This window comes from Anolis carolinensis, chromosome 6 (genome assembly GCF_035594765.1).
Source record: "Anolis carolinensis isolate JA03-04 chromosome 6, rAnoCar3.1.pri, whole genome shotgun sequence".
Taxonomy (NCBI): Eukaryota; Metazoa; Chordata; class Lepidosauria; order Squamata; family Dactyloidae; genus Anolis; species Anolis carolinensis.
The window spans coordinates 35,555,529-35,575,150 of NC_085846.1; the positions used below are offsets into that span (position 1 = coordinate 35,555,529).

The 19,622-nt window shown below is 39.8% G+C and overlaps 1 protein-coding gene across 9 annotated transcripts in view; it reads left to right on the forward strand.

Moving 5' to 3' along the window:
• The window catches only part of ubtf (upstream binding transcription factor), a 48,855-nt gene that overhangs the window by 14,024 nt on the left and 15,209 nt on the right, over window positions 1-19,622 (forward strand). For 4 of the 9 annotated variants that reach the window (XM_016994548.2, XM_016994547.2, XM_003222434.4 and 1 more), the window contains exons 5-11: window positions 5,342-5,497; window positions 6,463-6,527; window positions 7,295-7,415; window positions 8,467-8,577; window positions 8,851-8,984; window positions 15,309-15,450; window positions 19,283-19,324. In XM_016994548.2, the coding sequence (XP_016850037.2) occupies window positions 5,342-5,497; window positions 6,463-6,527; window positions 7,295-7,415; window positions 8,467-8,577; window positions 8,851-8,984; window positions 15,309-15,450; window positions 19,283-19,324 (771 nt within the window). The remainder of the gene's footprint in view (window positions 1-5,341; window positions 5,498-6,462; window positions 6,528-7,294; window positions 7,416-8,466; window positions 8,578-8,850; window positions 8,985-15,308; window positions 15,451-19,282; window positions 19,325-19,622) is intronic. The other 5 variants (XM_008113277.3, XM_062983773.1, XM_062983771.1 and 2 more) reach the window with 3 other exon arrangements.

The window sequence follows — 19,622 nt, forward strand, 5'->3', positions numbered from 1 at the left end:
CTCGCTACTATATTGTGTTCTGAAACAGTATGAGCTATTCGAAATAGACGACCACATGGGGAGGGGGAATTTAAAGCTGTTTACCAATTTATTTATTTGCGCTGTATCTTGCTTTTCTGCTGGTATGGTGCCCTGCTTTTTCTGCTTTCTTTTATTCTGAAATGAACCATACCGATACTCCTCCCTGAAAGAGAAAATCAGTGGTGTTAATGTGAGGAGGTAGAAATGGGCTAGCTTCTCCAAACAGCAGCATGGGATGTACACTTGGAGCAGCTGTGCTGGTATGAGCTGTACAAGACAGTTTAGAGGACAAAGGGTTATTTCTCTGCATGGCCTATGATGGCGCAGGCATGAGAGTTACAGCAGTTGTTTTGAGAAGATGACAGGGAATTGAACTTGGACAGTTATTTAGTCTAGTGCAGCTCTTAAATTCTATAAATGAATTACTTCTACTGCATTAATGCCCAAATTATCTGAGTGCCGTGAATTGTAGGGATAACCCTAGCAGGACAGTCCATTCAAAATTGCAATGATGATGGCAGGGGGAGAAGGAGAGAACATTTTCTGGTGCATTTCAGTGTACACTACTAATGATAAAGTGCAAACCTGCGCCACCCCATTTACTTCGGAAGTTGGCTGCTCCCATTCACGTGATCTCAGGAAGTTGGGGGGGGGGGGGTGAGGGATCATCCCTTACGTGGTACCTGACTCTTGAACTGTATGAAGATCCCCGAGGTAGTTCTTCTCTCAGGAAATGCGTGGCAAGGGGTGAATCATCACCTCCCACTTCCTGAGGTTATGTAAATGACAGCTCCCAACTTGACAGCAATAATAAAAGACATAAGGGAAGGTGTGCAGAGATCTTTGAAATGTCTGGTGAAAAGACGATGAGCAAATGTAAATGAAGCATTGAATTCAGAAGCAATTCAATGCTTCATTGGGGGAAAAGCTTTGTGGGACTATTCAATAGGTGTCCCCATCCTAGCGAAGCAGTGGCACGAGAGGTGATTCTGTACCACCCACCCATCCCCATCTCTCATCTCCTGAGGACCTGGCTGTCTCGGGAATGTTCTCCCGGACTGATTCCTCACTGGCCCTTTCTGTGAGCTTTGGGAAAGGTTCAGTGGCTGTAGGGCTGGCAGCCTGACTCACATTCTTTGTGCTCATTGCAATCCGGACCACCAACCATCCGCCATCCAGTGTGTGCACTTTCTCCACTTTTTGCAGGGAGGTGACCACTAATCCCTACAAAATGGGAGGACTGACTAGTGTTTTATTTTTTATTTTTTGACAAAAACACAGTATCCAAACCTGACCCTCCAAAAATCATATGACACTTCATTATTATATTGTAGGGGATCACAAGATACTCATTTCCATTGTACATGCAAGTTGTGTTTGGATTTAGTTTGAATTGAGTTTGGCAATATTTAATATCACACACTTCCTTCATTGAGCTAATGATGGTTTTATGTGGATCTATGCCCTCCCTATTTATACTCATAATAGCACTGTAAGTAAATCAGGCTGATACATTTCTGCCGTCTAGGTCATTCAGTGAGTTTCTTGACTCACTGACTTGAACCTGGATTTTTCATGTTCAGTCAAGCACTCTATCCATAACATCACACTGACTTTTCATTACAAAGTCATTTAGTTCAAGCATCATAAATAGGAGAAAAGCCATACGGCCATAGTAGTGTGTGTGTGTCTACATTACTATCAGCGTGATGCCTCATCTAGCAAAACACAAAACATTGATGGAGCACTTGAGACAAGAAGGTGTAAACCAATTTGGAGTTATTTTGTTTTATTTATAAAAGCTTTTGTGTCATATAACAGGGTCCAAAAATACCCATAAAGATTGTCAGGGTGGGACCACTATGAACACCAGATGCCAGCGTTGAATCTCTTCTTTGATATAATCAAGGCTTTATGTTTGATGTAAATCTAGTTAGGCCAATTTTGATTGGGAAAATACCTGCTGGATCTTGCGCATGATCTTTCCTATTTATTTATTATTTCAATTATTTATACCCCGCCCTTCTCACCCGAGGGGACTCAGGGCAGCTTACAAGTGGCAATTGATGCCGTTACACTGTTATACAATGAACTAAAACGTTAAAACAGTTAAAACAGTCATAAAATACAATATACAAAGTTTAAAACAATGCAAAGTGCTTATGCCATTCATCCACCAGACCTTATACAAGAGCCGTAATTCAGACCAAAGCCAACACATACTTATTCTTCAAACGCCTTTCTGTTACCTACTACCTCATCCTTTAAATGGAAGATGCCAAATATTAGATTTGGAACTTGGTGTATGGAAAATATGTGCTAGATCATTGTGCTATCATTGTCTCTCAGCATGCATGTAATAAAGGTAATAATCCAGAAGTTGCTCTGGCTTCTTTTATTTCATTAGTCATCTTGTTCACAGCATCTCAGTTTCATTCACAGCCCTAGGGTCACACTTCACCTGTTCGTGGCTTATGATGCCATCTTTTAAAAAGCCAGTTGTAATGCAGCTAATTCATTATTTCCCCTTTTTTAGTTTTCTTGCTTATTTACTTTTGTGGTTGGTTTGGAATTTCTGGAGAGACTACATAGAAGCATCAGGAAGAAATGACATCACTATCTCAGCCACTCGTGAACAATTCTGGATTCGGAAGTATTTCAGATTTTGGAAATCTGGATAAGGGATGCTCAACCTGCACAAACTTAACTGCTACATTAGAGAAGATATGTCAAAATAGACATAGACATCTCATCTATTTCATATAAATAGAGAAAGAAACAATGTTAGAAAATAATGCAACAGAAATAAAAGAAAGGTAGTCACAATTGGCTTCTTTTTTTAAAATGGTGTGTGTGCGAATGTGTGTGTGCATATAAGCTAAATCCCATTTACTCACAAGTTCTTATATTTTTCCATATTTTACCTCATAATTAAAAACACTTTAAAATAAAATTTAAAACCTTTAAAATTATTGTCACTGTCCATTCTTGTGCAAAGTTTAAAAAAGAATTCCAGTCTTTCAGAAAAGTATCCAATTGATTTTGTCTTATAAATTCAAACTTTTTCACTATCCATTTGATATTTTTGTATTCTTCCATCTAAGCATACAACAGTGTTGCTGTAGTGATCATATGGTGAAACCTTTTTAATCTTCTATGTCTTGCTCTTCTCTCCTCAATCTCAATGAGAAACCTTTTTGATTTTAACTGAATCTTTATTCTAAAAATCCTCCAGATCAAACAATGCATTTGTTTCCAGAATTGCTTAGTTTTTTTTTACAAGTCCATCACATAGTAAAAATTTCCTTCACACAAGCTACATTTTCAGCAAATACTTGTAGCTTCTTTATCTATTTGCAAGCTTTCTGGTGTTATAAAAGGTTGCTTTTAAATCCTAATTTAATGTAAATTTAAACTCCTTCAGATATAGTTTCTCCTTGATCCATCATTATACTGCGCTCAAAAATTTGAGTCATACAGCATTTTAATTTGTTTTTCTTCCATATCTGTTTTAAGTAACATCCTATGCATTTTACCAATTAAGTGTTCATAATCTGCATAACTCCAAATCATATTTATATTTTTTTACATTCAGAGCCATATAATTTTATCTATTTTCAAACTAAATAAGTTATATAAAGCTGTTGAAATATCAAGTTTTCATTGGACTTGCCTGTCTTTTCGAACACTAGAATATCTTGATATTTTAGCCATCTTAGCTTTTTACTTTTCTCTCTTTTCTAAAAAATCTTCTTGTGTTGACATCCATGGCACATCTTTTATAATGATTATTGAACTCTACATGTACTTTCACTTTATTATCCATAAATACCTATGCCATCCGAACTTCAAGTTATATATTTCTATATGCAACATTCTTTCATTTTCCAACATTATTCAGTTTTTTAACCAAACCACAAAGGAAGCAGAAAAATACACTTTCAGATGTGGGAAGCCTAGCCCTCTTCTTTGCTTAAAGTCTTGTAAGACTGGAATTCATTCAAGGCTACTTCCATTGCCCTATAAAGTTTGATAAATTTTCCAAATGGGACATAATTAGGTACAATTGACATCATTGGGAACATTTTGACACAATGTTAATTTTAATAGTTGAAATCCTTTCTAATGAGATAACTTACGTTGTGCCATCTCTCCAGATCTTGTTTTATCTCATTCCATATTTTAGAGCAGTTACCGCGATATACTATAGAATTCCCATTTGGCACTAGGTACTTCACTATCTTTTCTATTTTGAAGTTAGATCTGGTCATCAACTTCACCTTAGGCGGATTTCTTATATTTTTAACTATCATCTTCATCTTTTGTTGTTTGATTTTGAATGCTGCCACTTCTACATATTCTTTTGGTGTTTTTAATAGTATGTCAACACTGTACAAAGGATTTTCCAGCATGATCATTAAATCATCTGCAAGGGCCCTTAATTTAAAGATATCTCCTTTAATAGAGCATGACTCCCTTATCCGTGGGAACAGAATCTATGGTTTCCTTTATCCACATCCAACAAAATATGTTCTCTCTAGGCATTTTCTAGATCCTGTAGTATGAAGGTTGGTTGTTATCTGTGTTTTTACATATTCACATGAAGTCCAGGAACAGATCCCCTGTTGAGATGGGATTTGCTTTAATTGTCTTGCAGTTCTACTTTGAACTCAAAATAAACAAATTGAGAAACAGAAATTGTCCTTGATCCTTTTTAAAAATTTTAGATGTCAGTTAATTTTCCATTCCCTAAAATCTTTGCTTTTTCCACATCATAAACATTTTTATGTATGTACTTATCAAATTTCATAATTTGTAGAACTTCAGAAAGAAACATATCAATTCAAATAACAGAAAGCTTTATTTGCATCAAAAAAAATTTCAGTGTGATTTTCCAAATATTTCAAGATACCTATTACATATTTAACATTGTCCCATAATTGCCTTAGAAATCAATTTTGAACTATATGTAAAATCTTTAATCTCTCTGCCGAAATCAAATAATCATTCAGTAGAGAACTAGGTCTATAATTACTTGTCTTCATCACGTCTTGACCCTTCCTTAGATATTAAGTTTATCATCACCTTTTGCCATGCCTCAGGGATCTTCTCTTTTCTCCAAAAGGAACTTAAATGCATTGTAATGGCAAATAAAATTCTCCCGTAAAACTTTTGTAATAAACAGCTGGGTGGCCATCTGGACCCAATGCTCCATCAATCTTACTTCTTTGAATTGTTTCAATAGCAACAAACTTTGATGGGGAAGTGGGCAGGCTCAAAATAATACTTCTTATTGGTTTCTCTTCCTGTCTCTGCTTAGAAACATCCCGACTTCCCCAAGAAACCTTTGACCCCATACTTCCGTTTCTTCATGGAGAAGCGAGCAAAGTATGCAAAACTGCATCCAGAAATGAGTAACCTGGATCTTACCAAGATACTTTCCAAAAAGTATAAGGAGCTCCCTGACAAGAAAAAGGTGAGCAGCATACATTTACAGTAGTGGAAGGTGAGATACAAACTGATGCCCTGTGAGAAAGAAAAATAATACCCCTCCTTTTCTCCTTGAAGAACATAGTGTGGCTTCTTTCCCATATCTCTGTTTTTACTAGCAGTCTCCTGTAAGGGAATATCTCTACTACACCAACACAAATGTCCTACAGTCCAGACCATCTGAGTTTACAGCAATTTTTCTCAAGCTTTGATCTTCCAGGAATTTTGGACTTCATCCCCCAGAATCCCCAGCCAGCTTTTCCAGCAATCATAGATCCCGGGAGTTAAAGTTCACAATATCTGGAGGATCAAAGAGTGAGAACCACTAGTTTAGGGAACACATCTTTCTGCTGCAGTTTGGCAATGGCTGGAAATGATGAGGTTTTGAGTCTGAAATTTGCATGTATTGATTGTGATGGTGTGCTTGCATGGCCAGTGTTTTGGGGCTCTTGTTATCATCGTAACATTGTTGTATTATTAAGGAGCACATTGAGAAATTGGAGTGTGCTGACTGAAGAATTGTTCATGAAAGCTGCTCCGAATAGACATCATATAACTGGAAGTAGCAGAGTGTTTGTTCTCAGAGATCATGCAAATGACAGAAATTAGAGGAGGATCCAGGATAGGTCCTCTTAACATTCCAACTCGAGAGGCAAGAACAAAGGTGATTTATTATAAACCATGATATATATATATTTAAAAACAGGTGTTTATGAAATATATATTTTGGTTTTTGGAACTATTCTCACTGAGTCAGGAGAAGGCACGATTCTTTGTAGGGAGGAAACTATCCTGGAATCTTCTGTTGCTACTTTGATTAAGCATGGATGATATTACTAGAGATATTTTTGATATTCTAAGGTTATGAACAATTTAATGTTCTGGAAACCCAGTACAACTTTCCTCTTCTTTCTTACCCATAATCAGCATTTCTTTTTATTTGTCTTCTAGATGAAGTATATCCAGGACTTCCAGCGAGAGAAACAAGACTTTGAGCGAAATTTGGCAAGATTTAGGTAAAAGTGGGCAGCTCTTAAGCTTATGGCTTTTGGTTTTCAGTTATAAACACAAACGGAATGTTATGTGAACTTTGGTACAGAAAGTTGCTTTTATGGTCATGGCTGTTGGATGGGAGATCTACAAAAGCAAATTTATATAATTGCAGTTGACTCCTTCCTTATTCATGGATGATCCTTCTCCAAAGACCAAAGCACAGACATTTATCAAAAGTGACTAGGCTTCCATTCCATTTGTCACATCTTCTCTTGTTTCCTCTCTTTCCCACTTGTCTCAGATAGTTCTGCCTCTTAACAGTACTTGCATACGTCTCAGTACATGCACAAACATGTCTCTCTTCGCTTAACATTGATCATCTAATGACTTGTGCTAGAAGGAGTCAGGCTGTAAGAAGGAGTTGTGTGTGATCTTCCAGAGATTGCATATTAGCAGTCATCAAACTGTCTCTGATTTTTTAATGGAGTGGCGTTGAAGAAAAATAAAGTTCAGAATTTGACTAAAGAGGAAAGAAGAACTGTTGCCTGCTCAACCCTTTATTAATCTTGGAAGATTGGCATGGAATGTATTGATCTTTTAAGGTTTTAAGAAAAGGAGACAAAGTCATAATAGATGATAGATGAGCATTGTGCAAACGGGATTGCTTTTGAGATCAAGAAAGGAAGGATGAGAGGAGTGGATTTATTGGTATGCTTCTTTGAATTAATATAATTCCTGTTTTGCCTGAAATCTAACATTTCCATCTCCTTTCTTACTCCTGTTTATAAAGAGAAGACCACCCTGACCTCATTCAGAATGCCAAGAAAAATGACGTCCCAGAGAAACCCAAGACTCCCCAACAGCTCTGGTACACCCATGAGAAGAAGATATACCTGAAAATGCACCCTGATGTAAGTAGTTCTCTTGGGGTGGTTGAAGCATGGGAGACTTAAATAAGTCATGTGCATGGAGCATAGGGGAAAGTGATGAAAGAAAGGGGGAAATATAGTAAAATAACTAGATGAGGGAAAGAGTGTTCTCCTGGTGCAGGGTAATTAGAAAATAACAAAATTATGAAGTGGAGGTAAATGAATTGAGAGAACTAGGCTAAGAAATGCATCGGCCAGATTGGTGATGGTCATACAGAAATGATATTAAATAGAATTTAGAGGTTTTGGACTATAACTTCACCTATTACTGTATTTCTTCAATTGTAAGATGTGATACCACCACCAACAAAAATACATAAGATACACCTGCAATTCTAAGACGCACCTCATTCTTAGAGATGTTTATGTAATAAAAGAGTGTGTCTTAGAATTGAAGAAATGCAGTAGTTGCAGCAGTAGAATGGAGGCAGAGACAAAACTGCACCTGTGACTTGGGTTAAGAGAGACAATAAAATGTGGCAGTTTCAATCATGGATTGCTTGCTATCCTCAAAGGCATATAGTTCGGCTACATTAACATGTAGTATGAAAGTGATTTGTAGTGATCATATGTAATGCTTGCATGCAATTCCTTATAATTGTGTAAACTCTGCTTCTGTACTTTACATTGTCTAGATAGATGGGTTTTTTTAAGGATAAAAAAAAGTGAGGATAAAAAAAAAGAGTATGATCACGAGAGACTTGCCCACAAGGGCTACAAACATTGTGTTTGAAAAGCAAGCAAATTCAGGATGGTAGATTTTTGTATAAGACAGCTGATTCTCACCTTCAGTGAACAAATAGGTCCAAGCGCATTGTGTGCATGGATTTTTAAGATTTCCTATGCCTTGAGGTATTTTGTTCCCCTTAAAGAACTATGGAGAACCCTTTTTTGAAAAAAGAATGTTTTCCCAAAAGTTTAGTTAGGCCACTGCATACCACTAGGGTGGGCAGTGTTCCCTTTTTGTCCCCCATTTTCCTCCATTTTTTACCTAATTTTTTTTTATTTCCCCCTCCCCACCTGGGTTTTTCAGGCCACCACGAAGGAAGTGAAGGATTCGTTGGGCAAGCAATGGTCTCAGCTCTCGGACAAAAAAAGGCTGAAATGGATTCATAAGGCTCTGGAGCAGCGGAAGGAGTATGAGGTAGGGAACATTCAACAGTTCCCATCCATCTTCTCCCCCCTGTGCTCAGCCGGCCTTGACGCGGCTGTTGAAACCCAGCTGCGCTCCGAGAGCCGACTTATGGGTGTCACTCCCTCTTACTGAGCTTGAAGGAAGTTGCAAAGCAACCCCTTCTCTGCTTTCTTATGACAAGTGTCAGGGTCACGTATAACCCTAGAGCATAGGGAGGGCTTCTCCCTGTCCTTGTGGTCTGCATCCATGATATTCATTACTCTTTGTCTTTGCTCTCTGCAGGAAATGATGCGAGATTATATCCAGAAGCATCCAGAGATGAACATTGAGGAGGGGGCACCACCCCGTTCTACGCTGACTAAAGCAGAGAGGCAATTGAAAGACAAGTTTGATGGACGACCCACCAAGCCCCCTCCGTGAGTTGCTGGCAATGCATGAAAAGATCTTTGGGTTTCCTCTCTTGGGCAGTGGGGTATTTCTACATAATTGGATGTAAAATATATAACTGGGACTTTGTGTGGTAGTAAATACAAATCCAAGTGGAAGTATGATCTCTTCCAATTCTCAGTACAGTAGAGTCTCACTAATCCAAGCCTCGCTTATCCAAGCCTCTGGATAATCCAAGCCATTTTTGTAGTCAATGTTTTCAATATATCATGATATTTTGGTGCTAAATTCGTAAATACAGTAATTACAACATAACATTACTGCGTATTGAACTACTTTTTCTGTCAAATTTGTTGTATAACATGAAGTTTTGGTGCTTAATTTGTAAAATCATAACCTAATTTGATGTTTAATAGGCTTTTCCTTAATCCTTCCTTATTATCCAACATATTCGCTTATCCAAGCTTTTGCTGGCCCGTTTAGCTTGGACAAGTGAGACTCTACTGTACTTGGTTTGGAAAGGTGGTTTTAGTGTTGGTCTTCGAAAAAGATTCTGTTTCAGCTCATTGGGTGACCTTGGGCTGATTCCTACCGACCTGAATGCGCCTCACAAGGCAGTAATGAGAATAACATTTGGAGGATTGCATTCTGACATTGATAGAATTTTAAAAACAAAAAACACGACTTCACCAGGATTGGACAGTGACTTTTTACACACTCGGGTGCTTCACTGAAAAGGTGGCCATTGGTGTTTTAAATCAGGGCTTCGTAAACTTTCAGTTCACTGCCTCTTTCAGCCCAAGAAATGTTTATGTGACCCAAGGATATAGGTATATAAAATAGGTATAAAATTTATTTATTTACAGTATTTATATTCCGCCCTTCTCACCCCAAAGGGGGACTCAGGGCAGATCACATTATGTACATATAGGGCAAACATTCAATGTCCATAAACACATCGAACCGAGACAGAGACAACAGACAGACAGACGCAGAGGTAATTTAACCTTCTCCTGAGGGGATGTTCGATTCTGGCCACAGGGGGGAGCAGCTGCTTCATCATCCACTCTGATGGCACTTCCTCATTTCCTCATTCCAACGTTGTAAATTAGTTAAACTTGCCTCCCCACTTTTTATAAGTGGTACCTTATTTCCTACTTCATAGATGCAGCTATCTTTCGGGTTGCTAGGTCAGCAACGAGCAGGAGCTATATTTTATTTTTAATTGACGGGTGCTCACGGGCTGGCCTCGAACTCATGACCTCATGGTCAGAGTGATTTATTGCAGTAGCTGTTTACCAGCCTGCGCCACAGCCCGGCCCCAAAATCAAGCATTTATGGATAACTCAACTTTTTTGGGGGGATCCCAAGAGTTTCCTGCAAAAGAGGACCCCATTTGGAGCCAGGGCCCACAGTTTAAGATTCAGTACGTTAGATCATTTCTTGGTGAAAGTTTGAAACTTGATATTCAGTTACGCCCTCCTATTATTAGCCTGTCTAGTTGACCAAGGGACCAGAAGTTAACAAGTATTCACAAATCTTTTCCATCTATTTGATCTACTAAAATCAGCCCCCCACATTTGCTGAACTTAGGGGCACAGGATCCCTGTGAAATGGGGAAAAAATGAAGAAATTGCTGTTGACCGTATATGTAGTCACATTGGAGAACCTAGAGATTCGTAGAGAACATTTTAAATCAAAGCCGCAAAAGTGAAAACTGCAAACGTGAAGGGACGACTGTATAGACATGTTGACTTCCCATGGTTTGGGAGTCCAGATTGGGCCTTCCCTTCCCTACCAAGGATTTTATGGCTATCCCATCTGCTCACTATGAATTTGTCACCAAAGCAACTACCTTATGTGGTGCAAGAGGGCTGTAGAAAAGATCAGAAGGTGTCACACACAGCTGAAGGTAGCTGTGTGTATGTTTTTTGGCTGCCAGTTGTTTTCACAACAGGAGGAACAAAAGGTTTTATTCCCTCTCTAAACTAAGCTGCTGAAACAGGGAGGGAGAGTAATTTGAGTGGAATTTTGTGTGTGTGAAAAGACAGTGACCCCCATTTGAATACGGAAAGCGAAGACATTCCCTTTACCCTCCATGTACGTCTATCTCAAGTAATTATTTCATTCTGACTTGTTGGTAGATCTTGCTTAAAGTGGGGAGAGCGGGTCTGTTTCTGCATCTTCATCCTTGTAAGGTTTTCTTGGCAAAAGATTAATTGTGAAAGCAACACTAGTATACAAATATACAGACATAAATTTCTAGAATTATAAAAATACTACAGGGAAAATGGAAGATTTGGGTTTTTTAATGAAAAAAAAACCAAGACTTTGGAAGGAAATTGAATGTATGTAATTTATTTCCATCACAGACACAAACTTGCACTGTTGCTTTTATTGCATGAAGCATTACAGCTTGGTTGAAATTATGCTAATTGGTATATTTATAAGTCCCCTCGGGGGAGATAAAGTGGAGTATAATAATAATACGTAATAATAATTGATTTTTTTTTAAAAAGGTTTTAATTTGTACAAACAAAATTATGAACCTGATTTGTACTAAAATAGAATTGCAAATTACTTAAGGCCTTTGCTGTGTAAACATGTGTATCTTAGTTCTTGCTACCTTGGAAGCAGAGAATACCAAATGCAGAAACCACAGATTTTGTAATAAACAACATAAAATTCATTACTTAGAAAGAAAAAAAATCACAGATTTGAGAACAAAGACTACAGGTTGTTGGGATATAAAGTTTAATTTGGCATTCTTTTTCAATTCTATTTTAAAAGCAACTATTCAGATGAACGTCTTTAGTGGAAGAGGCCATTTTAGAAAATGCTTTCCTCTGTGAAAGAATATATTTTGTAACATGGTGGTTGATGACACTTGGGTGCATTATGTTTGAAAAGGAAGAGCTTTTCTCTACAGAAGTATTGTGTATTTTTATATTGCTTATTATTACTGATATTGATAATGGCAGCTGGAGCCAGGGCTATGCAGTTAGGGTCTTCTTCTTATCATCACTATGTCACATTAACAAGAATAGAAGCATTGTTAGAGTGGGTAATGTTAAGAGTATCCCCTTTTTCTCTGATTCAGACATGCTGCATCCATCCACTTATACAGAAAGATTCCCATCCTTTCATGTTCTTGACCTTTTTTCTTCCCGGCACTCTTCTTTCTAGGACTACAAGCATAATTCTTCCTGATTTCATTTGATTTTACTGAAATGTGTTACATTTTTCAACTTATCAGTTGCTATTACCATAGGTCGTAAAATGTAAGCCATTTTAAATCTTAGTACAAAGTATTTTAACAAGATATCAAACACATTAGTTTAATTATTTTAATACATTTTAATTCATTTATTTAATGCTAACAAGATAGTATTAAACCCTACTGTTTCAAAGCATTGACTATAAGATTTTTTAAATCAGGCATCGCCTATTTCTAATGCTTGCTGCTAAGAGGGATGGAAAAATTATCCCTTTACCCCAACTAGGATTTTGTAATCTATTAACAGCCCTACCACCGTGATAGTCCTCACCATTCATGTTTGGCTCCACAAGTCATATCTAAGATTCCTGTAACTTGTACAAAGATACAGTGCAGCAGAACAAATCTCATGTATTTTTCCAAATTACAGTAGAACCCAGGTAGTCCGAGTCTAACGGGCGGACCTCAGCTCGGTCAACCGGATGACTCGGATTACCAGGCCCCTCCATTGGGAGGCAGCATGAATCCGGAGGAGCCTGCAGCCCCTCCGAATGCATGCTGCCTTCCAGCAGAGGGGAGACCTCTCCGTTGGGAGGCAGCATGAATCCGGAGGAATTTGCAGCCCCTCCGGATCCATGCTGCCTTCCAGCGGAGGGGAGACCTCTCCGTTGGGAGGCAGCATGAATTCGGAGGAGTTTGCACCCCTCCGGATCCATGCTGCCTTCCAGCGGAGGGGAGACCTCCATTGAGTGGGTGAACGGGGAGGGCCGCAAAAGCCCTCCCCGTTCACCCACCTGCCCGCCCGTGCCTCGGCTCCTTCGTCACGCGGCGTGGCGAAGGGGTCGGAGGTGCGTGTTGCTAGGTAGAAAACAAGCTACCTAGCAACACGCATGGGGTGCTCGCCCCTTGGGAGGTGACCCCTGCGTGTTGCTAGGTAGCTTACTATCTACCTAGCAACACGCAGGGGCCACCTCCCAAGGGGCAAGCGCCCCGTGCGTGTTGCTAGGTAGCTTGCTATCTACCTAGCAACACGCACGCCAGCGAGCAGGTGAACGGGGAGGCCCTCCCCGTTCACCTGCTCGGATTGCACGGAGGCTCGAACGAGCGGGGCTCGAACGAGCGGGGCTCGAACGAGCAGGGTTTTACTGTACAATGTAAAACAAGTCATTGGCAGAATATTAAATGTCCTATCGGGAGAGAAGGTTTTTTATACTAGAAGAGCCCTGTCCTCCAGTTAAAGAAAGTAAAAGCAAAATAAGGAGTGCCTATTTAATATCCTAACCATTTATAAATATCAGATGACCTCAGCTAACCAGTCATGTGAGGTTTCTGCCAAATTTACACAAATGATCTGCCACTGCCAGAATGGACAGAAATTTTCATCTATGCTGACAACTGTGCCATCACCGCCCAAGCAGGGAGTTTTGAAATGATTGAACAGAAGCTCTCCGAAGCTTTAGGTGCTCTTACTGCCTATTACAGGGAAAACCAGCTGATTCCTAATCCATCTAAAACGCAGACATGTGCTTTTCACCTTAAGAACAGACATTTCGAACTCTGAGGATTTACCTGGGAAGGAACCCCATTGGAGTATTGCAGCACACCAAAATACCTGGGAGTTATTCTAGACTATGCTCTGACTTACAAGAAGCACTACTTGAATATCAAGCAAAAAGTGGGCTATAGAAATAATATCATACGAAAGCTAACTGACACAACCTAAGGATCGCAACCAGACACAGTGAAGACATCTTCCCTTGTGCTTTGCTACTCTACTGCTGAATAGACATGCCCATTGTGGAATACATCTCATCACATTAAAACAGTGGATGTGGCTCTTAATGAGGCATGCCACATCATCACAGGATGTGTATGCCCTACACCACTGAAATTATACTGTTTGGCCGATATTGCACTACCTGACATTTCTCGGGAAGTAGCAGTCGGTAATGAAAGGACCAAGGTATTGACATTTCCAGCCCATCCTCTGTTCAGATTTCAGCCAGCAAGCCAACGCCTTAAGTCAAGAATTAGCTTCCTAAGATCTACAGAGATACTCGCAGGAACACCTCAGCAAGCGAGAGTCCAAAAGTGGCAGGTAAAAACCCAGAACTTCAACCAGTGGCTGATACCAGATGAGAAACTCCCTCCTGAGCACACAGACGACTTGAAGACTTGGAAGGCGCTGAACAGACTGTGTTCTTGTACTATGAGATGCAGAGCTAACCTTAAAAAGTGGAGTTCACAACATGTAAGAAGAGCAAACCACAGACCACCTACTACAGTATAGTCTGAGCTCTGCCACATACACAATGGAGGATCTTTCTTACAGCAACACCAGAGGCACTCCAAGGGGCTAGCTTCTGGTCAAAGGAAATTTAGTATAGTGCCAAGTTTTTAACTTTGTTTGTGGTTTTTTATACTGTTTCGTAGCTGATTTGAAAAAAGGAACCAACCCCTCTCTAAGCAGAGTGGCGAAAGGCCCGAAACCCTGCCCTTAACTTACAGACGAGGTTGACTCATACATGAGTATATATGGTCTATCAACTTAATAGAGGCTTTAGAGATTGAAACCTAGTAAAACTCTAAAGAATGAGATGCAAAGGCCCCTTATTAAGGTGTAAGGTTCATTTGTCCAGCAGAGGTGGGCACTAAAACAGTATTTTCTGTCTTTAAATTTGGCAAACTGGAGAAAAACTCACATTGCTCTAACTTGAGGCATGTGGGAATTAATGCCTTGGATGTTTGCTCACACATGCATGATTTCAGTTAAAAATAAGGAACATATTTCCAGTGCATATAATTTTAAAGCAAAAGCATGTGCCCGGGGGTTGTCACCGGCACTCACAAAAATTTAGTAGCGACCTGGGTGAAGGCTATGGTTATTAACTGGTTTGGGGTTGCCAGTGTGGCTCTCTGATTGCTGGAACACTTAAAACACTCATTTGTATTTACAATCTGGGCTCTGAACCCAAATAAATATTTGTGACTGATGTTGATCCCCATTATTGACTACGTGAATGGGACCTGGGAGTCATAACTGCTTGAACTGCCAGTGTTGTCTGATTGTTGCTTTGATTTATGTAAAGTCCCAAATTCAGAGGATGATGCCATATAAAGGAAATTATTATTTCAGGAATAGTTATTCGCTGTACTGTGCTGAGCTGATGGCAAACATGAAAGATGTCCCGAGCACAGAACGGATGGTGCTCTGCAGTCAGCAATGGAAGCTGCTTTCCCAGAAGGAGAAAGATGCCTACCACAAGAAGTGTGATCAGGTGAGCCTAGCCTTATATGGAAGGAAGGTGAATGAACTACCATGAACTGTGGGGACGTTTTAACTATAAGGCCAGATTCAGCTATAATTCTATGCTCTTGCTGCTGATAAGGAATAGGGGCTTTCCACACAGTCATATAACTCGGGCAGAATAACCACAATATCTGCGTTATCTTAGTCCACACTGCCATATGTCCCAGTTTAAAGAGATAATGTGTGACCTTATTCAGTTGTGTGAAAGGGGCCTAGATTTAATTCAATACTAGAATGCAATATGGGAACAACAGCTATTGATTTTGGCTTCCTTTTGGGGGGGTTTAGGATGCAAAAACAATGTCTCTGAAGTACAAAATGGTGCAGATTAATTCTGTAAAGCAGTAAAGAAAAACAAATAAGTTGGGGGGAGAGAATTTGTCAGTCTAGCAGATTTTGGAAACATTACTTGGCTTCTGACTGTGGCTGGATCCCTCATATTCCCTGAATGCTCCTACCGCTCTCTCCAGATTCTCTTCCCTCTTCATTTCCTTATACATTATTTTAATTGTTACTTTTAATGATTAAATTGTTATTTTAACTTTTTAATATACCTCTGTATTTTAGTGTTTAGCCTAGACTCTAATGATTTCAATGTATTATGTTTTTATGAGACTGTACCCTAATCTCCTTATCCTGGTCTGTGATCGTAATAAAGAAGTTTCTTTCTTTCTTCTTCTTTCCACTTGTTTTCTGACTGTGGCTATGTCTCCACTGCCATATAATCCAGTTTCTGAATCCAGATTATCTGCCTTAAACCGGATTATATAAACCAACACTGCCACATTGTCTAGCTCAAAGCAGATAACCTGGATTCAGAAACTTGATTATATGGCAGTGTAGATGAGGCGTGGTAGTTCCCAATGTCTCCAAACCCAGTAGGGATATAATTTAGATAATACTTGCTTAGGTTTTCATGGTGTGGTGTCAGGGACCCCCCACGTCTTCAATGGAGTCAAAAGACATAGTTTTTCTGAGCTCTGCAAATAATTTCAATTAAACTATTTTTGCTTTGTTTTGACAACTGTGTTAGAAAATGATGATGGTTAATGTGTTGTCGAAGGCTTTCAATGGCCGGGATCACTGGGTTGCTGTGAGTTTTCTGGGCTGTATGGCTATGTTCCAGAAGCATTTCCCCCTGATGTTTCACCCATATCTATGGCACACCTCTGAGGATGCCTACCATAGATGTGGACGAAATGTTAGGAGAGAATGTTTCTGGAACATGGCCATACAGCCGGGAAGACTCACAGCAACCCTGATGATGGTTACTTTCCAGTAACGTTGGAAAAGGGGGACAAGTCTGCCACCCTTCCTCAAACTTTGATGTCTTTTTTTGGTTCGGGGTGTCAAAATTATCATGAATTTTGAAAGCAGATATGAAGTGGTGAGGGAAACAACAGAAACTATGAGTGTAAAATGTCCCTCCTCCATGAATTAAAGGCTGCCTTGATCTGGATTATTCCTTCTCCGGCCTTCACAGACAACAATCATGTTGTATTCCTACCAGGCTACATGGCCTTTTCAAAAAAGTATATTTCCTCTGTCCTAGGTAATGGAGATAAGAGAAACTGTACAATTTCACTTACCTTCCTTAGGTCGACCAAAACAAAAGCTTGGCCTATAAATGACCAAGAAATCCCATGTAGGTTGTGGGAGTGAATAAATACACTACTACAATGGATGGGACAAGAGGTATCTAGACTTCAGATACTCTAAAGGAGGCTTCCTTTAAGGAATATGATAACGGCAAGGCTGATAATCTAGGTATTGGGCCTTGTGGCACTGATTGAAGGCCGTCAGCCATTTTAGGCCACTCACAACACTTCAATAGAAACAACAGGAAGCCATGTTGGATTTCCTCTCTCGTATTGTACATGCTGTGCTGTTTCCTTGCCCAATTTGTAAACGGATTCAGAAATTGGTTTTTAAACATCTAAAAGCCAAACTCCCAAGGTTGGTGTAATATATTATATACAGGAAGCTACACATACAAGCTATCTAATCCATAGTCTACATCAGATGTGGTCAAACTTGGCCCCTCCAGGTGTTTTGGACTTCAACTCCCACCATTCCTAACAGCCTCAGGCCCTTTCCTTTTCCCCCTCAGCCGCTTAAGCGGCTGAGGGGGAAAAGGAAGGGGCCTGAGGCTGTTAGGAATGGTGGGAGTTGAAGTCCAAAACACCTGGAGGACCCGGGGTTGCCCCTGCCTGCTCTACACCATACAGATCGAAATTATCAAAATCTATCAAATTACGTCATCCATTGATTGAATTATTTTGCTAGAATTCTTTCTCTCGTGCTGTCGAGATTTTCAGGTGGAAGAAAAATATTAATCGAAGCTACAAAAGTTAAATCTGCAGACATGGAGGGCCAACTGTACTTTCTGTTCTCGGTTTTGTGGGGTGCAACCTGTGGTGGCTCTTCAGGCTTGTAGAACAATCCACCACAAGTTGCTTCCATCTGCTGTTGGCATGGAGTCGCATGGAAGGAAAAATAAATCCCTGTACAGCACCGCATAAGCATGTCGGATCTGTAGTCCCCAGATCTTCCTTTTCAAGGCATTCCTTTCCGCAGGAACCCCAGCACAAGTCCAAGCCTCTCATTTCCCCACCAGTAAATCAGGCCGGAAGAATGCAATATTTGATAAACATGAAAGTCTCCTGGATAAATAACAAGGTTATGTCCTTAACCATCAGATCCCAGTATTTATTGCATTTGTTGATATTGGATTGGAACATCTTCTGGAAAAGATCTGAATAAAAAAAGCTTTGTCCACAATTTCCCAGAGTTCAGAGGACACCACAGATTCTTAACGCTTTCCACCCAGAATGATAACTGGATGCCGAGCAGTAATTCCGGTTTCCCGGATCTATGAGTGAACAAACAGTTACATCCTTTCTGGCTAAGGGACGTAATGGCTCTCAGAGCTCATCAAAATGTGAACACCCAACCTGGCAGATTTTAATACACCAAGGCGGGTTGTATGACGGTCCTCATTCCTCCAAATAGTCTGCTTGCATTTTCTGATTGTGCAAACTTGAAGGTGTCAATGACTGCCTAGTGCAGTGGTTCTCAACCTGGGGTCCCCAGGTTTTTGACCTACAACTCCCAGAAATCCCAGCCAGTTTACCAGCTGTTAGTATTCTGTGAATGCCAAAAACATCTGGTGATCCCAGGTGGAGAACCACTAACCTAGTGAGATTGAGACATTTATATCCCCCTCTGTCTCTGGTGGAAGTGTGGTGTCTTCAGTCAAAATAAAGATCAGTTTCTCTGAAGCAAATATTGTAGATCCTTCACATTGGGTTATTAAGAGCTATTTATCAACTGGTCTCAGGATTAAAAAAAAATGAAAGCCATAAAACTTTTATCTGGCCTTTAAAACTTTTTTATTATTGCTATACTTGTTTTATTCTGAAAACAGAAGTACGATTTGCTCTCAAATTTGCAAATTTAACTTTTGTGTTTATGTTAGTTGCAGTGAGAATTACTTTTGGGGGTGGAGAAAGGAGGAGAATGAAATAAGATAAAATCATGTATCACTCGGATTGGGAAATAGGGAAGCATACTTGCTCCCCTTCCGATAGAGTAGTTTTTCCCAGAGGTATTTGTTTAGGCTTCTCAAGCTGTGTTGGTTTGTTGTGATAATGAAGTTAGAAAGGCTGGAAACTTGTCCCTAAGAATCTTGCTGAGTCAAACAGTTTGGAGGCCCTGAGAGGGGGGAAAGGGGGAAAGAGGGCATTAAAATGTATGTTCTCCAGGAACTGACAGTCTTCTCTGCTACATTGCTCCCACAGAGAAAGAAAGATTATGAAATTGAACTTTTGCGTTTCCTGGAGGTAAGTGTAACCTAGTGCTTTCGGCCGACTGATAAACACACTTTACTATCTCCCACTAAAATTGCGTCCATTGTGATTCATTGAATTTAGGTTCTTTTGCATAGCATGTGATCTGTAAAACCAAACTATGCAAAGTCAGACTATACAGTGTTTAACAGTGATGGGATCCCAGCCCCAAGTCCTGTTCCCATCTTATACTAAATCATGACCCTTTAGCCAAGTGGATTCTGAACCGGACCTCTATATTAGAAATCAATTAGTGAGATAAAACATATCTTGTGTGTCTGTAAGCTTCATG